Here is a 12,941-nt window from a genome sequence, read left to right on the forward strand (position 1 = left end):
TATGACATGTGTACAGTAATGTATATCCCAGCTCCCCTGTACTCCATTATAGTGATATGACATGTATACAGTAATGTATATCCCCCTCCCCTGTACTCCATTATAGTGATAGGACATGTTGTATACAGTAATGTATATCCCACCTCCCCTGTACCCCATTACAGTGATATGACATGTATACAGTATGTATATCCCACCTCCCCTGTACTCCATTATAGTGATAGGACATGTTGTATACAGTAATGTATATCCCAGCTCCCGTGTACTCCATTATAGTGATATGACATGTATACAGTATGTATATCCCACCTCCCCTGTACTCCATTATAGTGATATGACATGTATACAGTAATGTATATCCCAGCTCCCGTGTACTCCATTATAGTGATATGACATGTATACAGTAATGTATATCCCACCTCCCCTGTACTCCATTATAGTGATATGACATGTATACAGTATGTATATCCCACCTCCCCTGTACTCCATTATAGTGATAGGACATGTTGTATACAGTGTGTATATCCCACCTCCCCTGTACTCCATTATAGTGATATGACATGTATACAGTAATGTATATCCCAGCTCCCCTGTACTCCATTATAGTGATATGACATGTATACAGTAATGTATATCCCAGCTCCCCTGTACTCCATTATAGTGATATGACATGTATACAGTAATGTATATCCCAGCTCCCCCGTACTCCATTATAGTGATAGGACATGTTGTATACAGTATTTACTGTCCCACCAAGTCCCCCGCGGCAGAGGAGAGCGGACCTCTCCTGTACCTGTCCCCTCAGCAGAGGTGCCGCAGAAGCCAGAAACCGGAAGTTGTAAACCGGAACTCGGCTTCACAATGAGGCTTGGAGCGCAGGTGCAGTCGCTCCATGCTTCATCTGTGCTCACCGCTCGCAGCCGCTCGCCACAGAGGAATTTCTCCTCGCATTTAGCGAGCGGCTTTTTCAAGCCCTAATTTAAACTGATAGTTCAATTCATCTATAAAATTGGTACTATAGGTCAAACCTTAGACCTCTAGGCACTCTATTTCTGTAGAAAGTTGTAGCATTTTGCAAACTCAAGAATGCATATAGGTCTGCTTTAACCATGCACATTCAGTTCTATTCTTCTATACATACTACATCATCACATAATGAGGGAAAATGAGGTTACCTTCCAGTCTGGAGGCAGCTGTGCACCAAATCCTAATGCTGGGAATAGTTTATCTCTACAAATACAAGAAAAGAAAATTAAATAAAGAAAATGTGATGCTAAGCTTTATCACAGAATTCTATATATAATCTTACACCGCTAAAATCCTGTTTTCTATGTGAGTGAAAAACATGTACTGCAGGATATCACAAATGGTTCTTATCTAATAGAGTACATGTGACCATTCCCATAAATCTCTGTCCATTAAGCAACTTAATCTCCTTGTTTTCAGGTACTTTATTAAAACAGTGCAAGAAAGTACTTGGCGTTTCCTGAGCAGCATTTGAAAATGACATCCGTATCTGCCATGCTTTAGTTTTGTTGTGTCTTCATTGTCGCAGAATATGAAAGCCATGGTTTTAGAAAATCACAGGTCTTACTGGTGGTTCTGACTTTCAGGTGCAGATTGGAAAGACACCGGCTTGATAATGATTTCCATGTCTCGGTCAGCCATAAGAAACCCTGTCATGGAATACAAGGGCTGATATGAACAACTTCCTTTTGGAAATTCAAGTTCTCAGACTGATATGCTGATCCAGTGGCTTCAATGCTGAGCCACTAACCTGGAACATGTATGCAGATATGAAAAGTCAGAAGTCCTTATTTGAATCCATGTTTCAGGTCAATGACACAAAGTAACTAGAAATACAGCCAGGAGAAGGGTTGCCACCCTTTAAGTCCACATGCACACTTGATGTTTTTACAGCGGCTGTTTTTGGCTTTTGACGTTTTTTTTCTACAGCTAGAAAACCCCCCAGCCTGTTATCCTATGTGTCCATGCACACAGACTGTAATCAACATTTTTTGGCTGGAAAAACCCCCAGAACTAGTGGGTTTGTAGAGGAGTTTTTTCAGTTGAAAAAATGCTCTAACGCTGAAAAACATGGCAAAATGCGGTAAAACGCTGCAAACCGGCATTTGTGGACTTTTTTTTTACCAAAAAAAATAAATTTTTTTTGCTAAAATTTTATTTTTTTTGCTAAAAAAAAAATGCTAAAAAACTTAACGCGTTAACTTAGAGTTATCATTAATATTATACAGGATTTATATATTGCGAACAGTTTGGCCAGCGCTTTACAACATGAGGGCAGACAGTACAGTTACAATAGAATTCAATACAGGAAGAAGTCCTGCTCATTAGAGCTTACAATCTAAAAGGAAAGGTCAAATGATACAAAACGTAATAAAATAAAATTACAGTTGCTAGGTGGAGGCAGGAAATGCTTTTCTGAGGAGAAGGGGTTTTTTTTTTAGGGATTGCCTAAAAGTGGACAGAGTAAGAGATAGTTGGACAGATGGGGTAGAGAGTTCCAGAAGATGGGAGAGGCTTGGGAGAAGTCCTGGAGGCGAGCATGGGAGAAGGTAACAAGACAGCAGGAGGTCTTGGGAGGAATGAAGAGAATGATTTGGTTGGTATTTTGAGATTAGGTTAGTGATGGCTTTGTAAGTTATTTTGAATTTCATTTGTTGGATGAGCAGAAGTCAGTGAAGGGATTGGCAGGGAGGGGTAGCAGATACTAAACAGTTGGTAAGGTGGAGGAGTCTGGCAGCAGTATTCATGATGGACTGGAGGGGGGATATGTAAAGGTAATCCAATGAGGAGGGAGTTGCAGTAGTTGAGGCGAGAGATAACCAGTCAGTGAATTAGAAGCTTTGTGGTGTCATTGGTTAAGAAGGGACATATTTCGGAGATGTTGAAGAGGTTGAACTTTGGACAGTGATCAGATATGGAGCAGAAAAGAGAGTTCTGAGTCCAGGATTACACCTAGCACCCTGGCATGCAGAGATGGGTTGACAGTTGTGTGTTACTAAACCCAGGACCCTGCATTCACTATATCTGGTCTCCCACAGCACACAGAACATTGAAAATGCAATTATTTTAGTAAATATAAACTGCTAAATACCTTTTCTCATCAGCAGTTAGAGCAGTCTTGTGATTTCTAGCAGTGTCCAGCAGAGCACTGGTTAAAGCTTGTAGGAGGATTTTTCATTATCTTCTCACTGCCCTATGAGATTGCATAACCCCTGACCCTCTGTCTGGACAGTGCTGATTGGCCCCGTGCTGATCACATTCACCCTCCAAAGAAAAAGAAAAAACTCTCTAGCAGTACACACCAAACTGAGCATGTACAGAGTGTCCCCAAGGATGTATTCTATCAGGATATGAAATGGGGAATGTGGAAGAGAAGACAGGGTCAAACATCCTTTTTACACAATGCAGAGGATTAACCCCTTAATTGTTACTAAACCCAGGACCCTGCATTCACTATATCTGGTCTCCCCGGACCCTGCATTCACTATATCTGGTCTCCCACAGTACACAGAACATGGAAATGCAATTATTTTAGTAAATATAAACTGCTAAATACCTTTTCTCATCAGCAGTTAGAGCAGTCTTGGGACTTTCATCAGTGTTCAGCAGAGCACTGGTTAAAGCTTGTAGGAGGAGTTTTCTTTCTGCTCTAGGAAATGCAAAACCCCTGACCTCTGTTGGACTGATGGGCCATGTGCTGATCACATGCACTCTCCCAAGAAAAAAAAAAAGCTTTCTAGCAATACATACTAAACTGAGCATGTGCAGAATGGCTATGGGTTCAGTCTGTCTTATCAGGAGATAGGAAGAGGACATTTGAACAAGAGAAGGAGCAGAGAAGTCAGGTTCAAACATCCTTTTCATACAATGCAGAGGCTTAACCCCTTAGATTCCACAGTGAGTATAACAAGCATGCTTTAATATAAAGTAATTCTTTGCTATAAGCGAATTGTGTAAAAAAAAAAAAAAAAAAATACTGATCACTTCCCCATAGTACAATGTTACTATGGTAACATTATACTACTTTGGTCATAGTGAAATATGAAAAAGAAAATCTTAAAAAAAGAGAAAAAAATGTAATACAAAATTAAAAAAAAAAAAAAAAATATTCATTTTTTTTTGTACTATCACCAGTCAGTGTCCCTGATCACCACCATGCTAGTTATATGATGACGCTGTACTGCACTAGTTAAAGTATGTAAAAAAAAATAGTGAAAATCTTTTTTTTAATTTCTTTATTTTCCCAAAAATTATGACAAAAAAATGACAACTTCAAAAAACTTGCCATGCCTGTTATAAAGTACGTCGGACTGTCTACTTTGCAAAAAGGGGTAATTTGGGGGATATCTGTACTGTTCTGACATTCTTGGACCTCAAGATATTAGATTGGCCGTCAGTACTTCAGGATTGATCAATTTTCAGATCTATACCATAGTTTGTGAACTCTATAACTTTCCTACAAACTAAAAAATACATCCTAATTTGGGTTATTTTCACCAAAGACATGTAGCAGAATACATCTCGGCCTAAATTTATGAAGAACAATTATTTATTTGCAAACTTTTAGAACAGAAAGAAAGAAAAACTTTTTTTTTTTCAAAATTTTCTGGCTTTTTTGTTAATTTAGAAAAAAATAAAAACCCCGGCAGTGATTACATACCACCAAAATAAAGCTCTAGTTATGTGAAGAAAATGATAAAATTTTATCATTCACCGCGTGATTGTCATTCAAAGTGTGAGAGCGCTGAAACCTGAAAATTGGCCTGGGCAGGATGGGGGTGAAAGTGCCCGGTATGGAAGTGGTTAACAGGGAAGAAGTCAGAGGAAGGGGCACGTAGGGGAGGAAATATAATTATTTATTTATTTCAGGTACTTATATAGCGCCGTCAATTTTACGCAGCGCTTTACATATATATTGTTCATTCACAACAGTCCCTAACCCTCAAGGGGCGTACAATCTAAGGTCCCTAACTCACATTCATACATACACATACTAGGGCCAATTTAGACAGGAGCTAATTAACCTACCAGCATGTCTTTGGAGTGTGGGAGGAAACCAGAGTACCTGGAGGAAACCCACGCAGGCACAGGGAGAACATGCAAACTCCAGGCAGGTGGTGCCGTGGTTGGGATTTGAATCAACGACCCTAGTACTGCCAGGTGGAAATGCTAACCATTTAGCCACCGTGCCACCCTAGTTATCTATGAACTGTAGGTCATTTTTTTTTATTTGGTGCCACTATTAAAAACTACCTGAGTCTGCCCCACAAGTCAGTAAAATACCGAAACTAGCAGTAGGGATTTGTGAATCTGGTGAAGGCCATTCTAAAGAGGACATATTACCAGAAAAGTGTTGCAAATGTTTTTCAAAGTTCCAACAAAGTCTTTTTGCCTCACTTTGCCTCTTTTTCAAAGATTCGTTTGGTCAGGTGCTGATGAACTTACTGGCATGTTTTAGACATCACAGAGAAAATCCTTCTATCATGGGGAAAACAGAAACTCCATACAAAAAATACCATGATGAGGATTATTTTGAGAAGCTCAGTACTGCCAGAGAGCAGTGCCAAGTACTGAGGCACCGTGCTGCTCATAATTATTTCAGTGTGAACCATAACACTTGATCATGTTCCTTCCAATATGCAATCATGTCACCCGTCATATTTCATCCTTTATAAATTCAAACGGGCTGCTCCTCCAAACCGAAAATACGCATTTAAACTGAAACCTTTGGAGCTTGTTTAACAGAGTGGTGCACGGGAAACGGGAGCAAAGTATATCAGTCACATAGAGTAACCAGTCTAGTTGGTGGCATTTTTGCTCCACTTTTTTTTTTGTACCAATACTTGCACATCAGCCTCCCATTTTTACGTTTTTTTTTTTAATACTATTAAAAATGACCTATTGCATTGAAATACTATCCCATATAAAATGATCATCAGCCTGGCTTCACATACGGTATATCGCATTTGTGATTCGCACAGGAACCGCCCCGCATTCCTGTGCAAATCACATGCGATTTGTGTGTGGTGCGATCAGAGCCATACATTTTGTGTGGCTCTAATCGCACCGCACCCACACCAAAAAGGTGCAGGACCCTTTTTTGGGTCCGCACTAGAATCGGATCACGTGTGTATTCAAACCTATGTGATCCGATTACGCACATCGCACCGCGTTTTGCGGACCGCTTTCGGGGTGTTGTTAACATACCTATTGACCTATTACATTGAAATACTATCCCATATAAAATGACGATCAGCCTAGGTTCACATATATGCGGTGCGGTATATCGCATGTGATTCGCGCAAGAACCGCACCGCATTCCTGTGCAAATTGCATACGATTTGTGTGCGGTGCGATTGGAGCCATATATTTTGTATGGCTCTCTTCGCACCGCACCAAAAAGGTGCAGGACCCTTTTTTGGGTCCGCACCAGAATCGGATCACGTGTGTATTCACATCTATGTGATCCGATTCCGCACATCGCACCGCGTTTTGTGGACTGCTTTCGGGCTGTTGTTAACATACCTATTGACCTATTACATTGAAATACTATCCCATATAAAATGACGATCAGCCTAGGTTCACATACAGTGGGGATTGAAAGTTTGGGCACCCCAGCTAAACATTTGTATTAATGTGCATAAAGAAGCCAAGGAAAGATGTAAAAATCTCCAAAAGGCATCAAATTACAGATTAGACATTCTTATAATATGTCAACAAAAGTTAGATTTTATTTCCATCATTTACACTTTCAAAATAACAGAAAACAAAAAAATGGCGTCTGCAAAAGTTTGGGCACCCTGCAGAGTTAATATCTTGTAGTGCCCCCTTTGGCAAGTATCACAGCTTGTAAACGCTTTTTGTAGCCAGCCAAGAGTCTTTCAGTTCTTGTTTGAGGTATCTTTGCCCATTCTTCCTTACAAAAGTCTTCCAGCTCTTTGAGATTTCTGGGCTGTCTGTCACGCACTGCTCTTTTAAGGTCTATCCATAGATTTTCAATTATGTTGAGGTCAGGAGATTGTGAAGGCCACGGCAAAACGTTCAGTTTACGCCTCTTGATGTAATCCCCTGTGGATTTCCAGGTGTGTTTAGGATCATTATCCATTTGTTGAAGCCATCCTCTCTTTAACTTCAGCTTTTTCACAGATGGCATCAAGTTACCATCCAAAATTTGCTGAAATTTTATTGAATCCATTTTTCCTTCTACTCGTGAGATGTTCCCTGTGCCACTGGCTGCAACACAACCCCAAAGCATGATTGATCCAACCCCATGCTTAACAGTTGGACAGAGGTTCTTTTCATTAAATTCTGTGCCCCTTCTTCTCCAAACGTACCTTTGCTCATTCCGGCCAAAAAGTTCAATATTAACCTCATCGGTCCACAGAACTTGTTTCCAAAATGCATCAGGCTTGTCTATATGTTCATTTGCAAAGTTCAAACGATGATTTTTGTGGTGAGGACGTAGAAGAGGTTTTCTTCTGATGACTCTTCCATGAAGACCATATTTGTACAAGTATCTCTTTATAGTGGAATAGTGTACCACAACTCCAGTGTCTGCCAGATCTTTCTGGAGGGATCATGCAGTCAAACATGGGTTTTGAATTGTTTTTCTCACAATCCTGCGAGCTGTTCTGTCTGATATTTTTCTTGGTCTTCCAGATCTTGCTTTAACTTCCACTGTTCCTGATGACTGCCATTTCTTAATTACATTCCGAACAGAGGATATTGACATCTGAAAACGCTTTGCTATCTTCTTATAGCCTTCTCCAGCTTTGTGAGCGTCAACTATTTTCAGTTTCAGTTTTCTAGACAACTGCTTAGAAGAACCCATGGTGCTGATTGTTGGGGCAAGGTCAGATGAGTCTGGGCATTTAAAACCTTTGAGATTGACATCACCTGGTCTTCCCAGACGATGATTGAGAACAATCCATGACACTGGCAGGTCTCCGCTTGGCAAAGGGGGCAGTGCATGCTATAAATTCTGCAGGGTGCCCAAACTTTTGCAGACGCCATTTTTTTGTTCTCTGTTATTTTGAAAGTGTAAATGATGGAAATAAAATCTAACTTTTGTTGACATATTATAAGAATGTCTAATCTGTAATTTGATGCCTTTTGGAGATTATTCCATCTTTCCTTGGCTTCTTTATGCACATTGATACAAATTTTTAGCTGGGGTGCCCAAACATTTGATCCCCACTGTATATGCGGTGCAGTATATTGCATGTGATTCGCGCAGGAACTGCACCGCATTCCTGTGCAAATCGCATATGATTTGTGTGCGGTGCGATTGGAGCCATACATTTTGTATGGCTCTAATAACACTGGCACCTAAAAGGTGCAGGACTCTTTTACGGGGTCTGCACTAGAATCGGATTGCATGGGTATTCACACCTATGCGATCAGATTCTGCACATCACAACATGTTTTACGAACCGCTTTTGGAGTGTTAACTTAACATACACACCCGCAGTGGTTCGCATGGGGTGCGATTCTGATGCGGTGCAGAATTCGCACTGAAAACGCTGCAAATGACGCACCGCATCAGTGTGAACCAGGGCTCAGTAATATGTACCTCTCATGTCTTACCAGCACTATATTATTAACAAGACTTTGAGCCCTTTTCTATGTACATTATTGAAGCTTTTAAAACATGAAAATCTGTCGTTTGACAGAAATCCATTTTTCTCTCCAAGCAAGCAGCAGAAAACAAATGAGCCAGTTACCGTGGTAACTGTTGTGCGGAGTCTGTATTAGACCAGCCGCTTAATAGAGAGGCTGAACAAGTTTCCTGCGCAGGCTGATCCTTATATCCAGGCATGTTTCCCTTTTACTTAGGGTTATCAATAATTTTACATTATGGAATAAAAATGAGTCCGCTGATGCAAAAAGGTAAAACCTGAGAAATTTGGTGCAACACAGATGGGGTTTCATTCCCCATACAAAACATACCCTTTATGACTTTATACAACAGCAGAATAAATGAGACACAGCAACAGTTTTTATGAATTGAAATGTATTATTACAAGTAAGGGTTTGTAACGGAACCGACCCAGACTGCACTTGAGTACTTCCGTTAGACTACCGCTTCCCCGTCCGAACACCGACAACAGACACCACAGCCGAGCATACAAGACTAGACAACACCAGTCTTGAAGTAAACCAGGAGGTAGACTTGTTTATTTTAACACAGATACAAGATATATACACTCAGGGGACAGTCCCCCCTCCCTGCATAATGACACAGGGCGGGGCAATTTAGTAACAAGAGACACACAGGTATTCCAACTTCACACCAGCAGACAGTCTCATCAGGAGGGAAGGCTGCTGGAGACACCCCCCCACTAAGCTAATACACAAACACTGCCCGAGGGTCCGGGGTCAGTAGGGGGCCCCATGAGATGCCCCTGGTACCTTTTTCATAGGCTTTTTTGAGTTTGGGCAAGGACACAGGGGCCCCATGATCCCCTATTGCCCGAGGGCCCCATGAGTAGTCAGTCCGCCCCTGCTCCAAAGCAAGACATACAATAGAACAATGGGATGCAACCACATGACATTAAACAATCAACAACCCCCCACCCCAATATTAGGACAGATCACCCTGTACCCCTAACAGGCACAGGGTGATTTACACATAAGAGGGATATAGGGAGCTGAGACAGGGGTCTCCCCCACCTCTCCAAATTGAGCTGTGTTCCATGGGCCCCGCACCCAAAGTGACTTCTGTCACAGGGTTCATATGAAGTAGGATAATAAATGTGCATCACATGCATATGTTTTAGTTGATAGTATTCAGTTTTTAAAGATAAAGTAGAGAAATTAATTCCAGGGAAGGAATTGTTTTGGTGAAGCCCAAAGTAATTCAAAAGTTTTTAACCGAACTGGATCTGGTTAATCCTTTGGCCCCTGCTGCAAAATAAGAACAAAAGAAGGCGCACCAGCCTTGCGCATTACCTCAGCGCCAAGAAATTTATTGAAGGATAAAACAGATGCATACTCACAAATGCCAACATTTCATAAGCATATAATATCCAATACTGGCCAATTGGACCAGAGTCCTGTGAGAATCCCAAGTGGAGGAAGACCCTAAAAGAATGGCTGACGCGTTTCAAAGGGAGATCCCTTCTTCCTCAGAGCCAGTTAGACAAGATGTATCAGCCTCCATTATATATCTAAATACGGTTTGACACAATACTACTAAATTTGATAAAACGTGGGACCCATGGATTCGATATATCTCCGCATCTTGATCCTTCCCTAGGTGACCCTCTTCTTTTCCTTTCTCTTCTTCTCCTTCTCCTTTCTCTTCTTCTCCTTCTCCTTTCTCTTCTTCTTCTTTCTCTTCTTGTTCTTGTTCTACTTCTTCTTGTTCTTCTTCTTCTTGTTCTTCTTCTTTAATTCTCTTCTCTTGTTCTTCTTTATTTCTTCTATTATTTTATTATGTCATTTCTCACTCCTCCATATAACGTGGTTGGGTGAGCCCATGTGTATTTGTTCTACAATATTTGTCATGTTTTTCTTAATGCTCATTTCATGTGCTTTATGGAGCTACAAGTACTGAGACTTATTCCTGTGATATATATCATGACATTTGTCTTAGATGTTATTTGTATTATGAAAACTTTTCAATAAAAATCATTGGAAAATAAATACGGTTTGAGACTCACTCCCATTAATGGGCTGGATAAATCAGTGGGGGAGGGATGTCACATTCAGCATGCTTGGATGAAACAAATGAATTAAAACTTTAAAACATAAAAATTAAACATTCCAATAAAACCTCTGATGAATATTCTATTCAAATATAAAAGTTATAACTGTGAAAAAGAGAGATACACATACCATACCGCTCTTTATATTGAGATCCCCTTATAATCATCCATTTGGCACAATAGCAAAATGGTTAACACCTCCACCTGGCAGTACTAGGGTCATTGGTTCGAATCCCAACCAGGCACCACCTGCCTGGAGTTTGCATGTTCTCCCTGTGCCTGCGTGGGTTTCCTCCAGATACTTTGATTTCCTCCCACACTCCAAAGACATGCTGGTAGGTTAATTGGATCCTGTCTAAAGTGGCCCTAGTATATGTATGTATAAATGTAAGTTAGGGACCTTAGATTGTACACCCCTTGAGGGTTAGGGACTGATGTGAATGCACAATATATATGTAAAGCGCTGTGTAAATTGACAGCGCTATATAAGTACCTGAAATAAATAAAATAGGAAAAATTCTTGGTTATTCCTTTTGGCAACCATCATCCAGGCAATATAAAAGAGCGGTATGATCTGTGTATCTCTCTTTTTCACATATTTATATCTTATAGATTTAAATGGATTATTCATCAGAGGTTTTATTGGAATGTTTAATTGTTATGTTTTAAACTTTTTATTCACTTTGTTTCATCCAAGCATGTTGAATGTGACATCCCTCCGGAAAGGTTAGTTTTAATGCAAGCTGATGATCCCTGCAGGATGGATCGGATCTGTGGATTGGGCATAATGGATCGGAGTCTAATCCATTATTCTCCCCAATCCACAGATCTGATCCATTCTGTGGGGATCGTTGGCTTGCGACCTATACAGGGTTAACTGATCTCTCCACGAGACTCTAATCCATTATGCTTAATTTGCAGATCAGATCCATCCTGCGGGGATCGTCGGAGGGGGTGTCACCAAGTGTTCCGGCACCGGGTGACAACAACCCTAGGAACGCCCCTGCCCCCACCAGAGCATTCCAACCCTTCTAGGGCTTCTCTTATTCTATGCCAGGAAAGCTATATTTCTGAAGTAGAAATCCCCTACACTAGAATACTGGAAGCATTTAGTCAATTCAGCTATCCCGCGCTACAAATTTACATGTACCTCTAGGGGTTGTCCTAAGAAATGTTTTAAGGTTTTGGATGTGTGGCCTAATTCAGCTTCCACTAATGCCTCCTTGGAGGTGACTTCCCAGGATCAGAGCTTGCTGGTGATGCCTATAGCGGTTACTCGCAGAGGCGGTTTTGTGTAGTATTACAGTCCACTATGTGTGCGAATATAATCAGGAGCAGAGTGAGTTTTAGTATCATGGGAGATGCTTCTGGATATAGTAATGTGTTACCTCTGTATCTTTATACCTCTTCTGCTTTGAACTTACTGCGCAAGAAAGTAAGGTTTTGCTACAATTTGTTATATAGTTTCGTGTTTTTCTATTTGTATTTAAAGCAAGCCAAAGAATGCCCAATTGGCTCTGTTTTTGTACTTCTATATATGAAAAAAATCAATAAAAAGAAGTTGGTAAAAAGTTTAAAACTAAGTAAAAGGTTCCTTTTCTGTTTACTGCTAAATTTGTATTACCAAGCATGACCACCAGATGGCAAAACGGAAACAGCGGAACAATGCAAGCTTATCATTTGAAACCGGTAACCATTCGGAATCAGCGGACTGAGGGTGACCATACACTCTTCAATGCATGATTGATTTCTTTTCCAATCAATATTTCCATTTAGAAATGATTGATCAGTATTGAAAACCTTCAATCATAATGCCACACATGGGGAAAGTGGATTTTGGTCAACCGCTGGAAGATCCCATCGTCACATATCTGTGATTACAATCCAATAATCTGAACGTTCAAAATACGATCAAATTCATTACCAAAGTATCTCATTGAGAAAGGAAAAAGAGAAGCTTCCTGTGCTGCCAGATATACTAAAAACCAAACCTAAGTGGCTGCTAACACCTAACTATAATCAAATAGTGAGAAAAAAAGCATAAAAGAAATGTTGCTGCTCTACTTATCCATGAAGTGAGTGAGCAATCAATATAAAAGCAAATAAAGTGCAAAAAAGTGCTGCGCTACTGATTCATACAGTGAGTGAACAATCGGCAGAAAAACATATGACTCATGTGCAAAAGGAAACGAACCTAAGAGGTGT

General features: G+C 40.4%; 1 protein-coding gene across 3 annotated transcripts in view; it reads right to left on the reverse strand.

Moving 5' to 3' along the window:
* CPNE2 (copine 2) overlaps nucleotides 1-12,941 on the reverse strand; it is a 263,539-nt gene that overhangs the window by 29,163 nt on the left and 221,435 nt on the right. For all 3 annotated transcript variants that reach the window (XM_089689791.1, XM_089689792.1, XM_089689790.1), the window contains one exon: nucleotides 1,176-1,230. In XM_089689791.1, coding sequence (XP_089545917.1) covers nucleotides 1,176-1,230 — 55 coding nt within the window. The remainder of the gene's footprint in view (nucleotides 1-1,175; nucleotides 1,231-12,941) is intronic.

The sequence above is a fragment of the Staurois parvus genome, unplaced genomic scaffold, assembly GCF_062004578.1.
Source record: "Staurois parvus isolate SC_StPar_1 unplaced genomic scaffold, SC_StPar_1.0 ptg000498l, whole genome shotgun sequence".
Lineage (NCBI taxonomy): Eukaryota > Metazoa > Chordata > Amphibia > Anura > Ranidae > Staurois > Staurois parvus.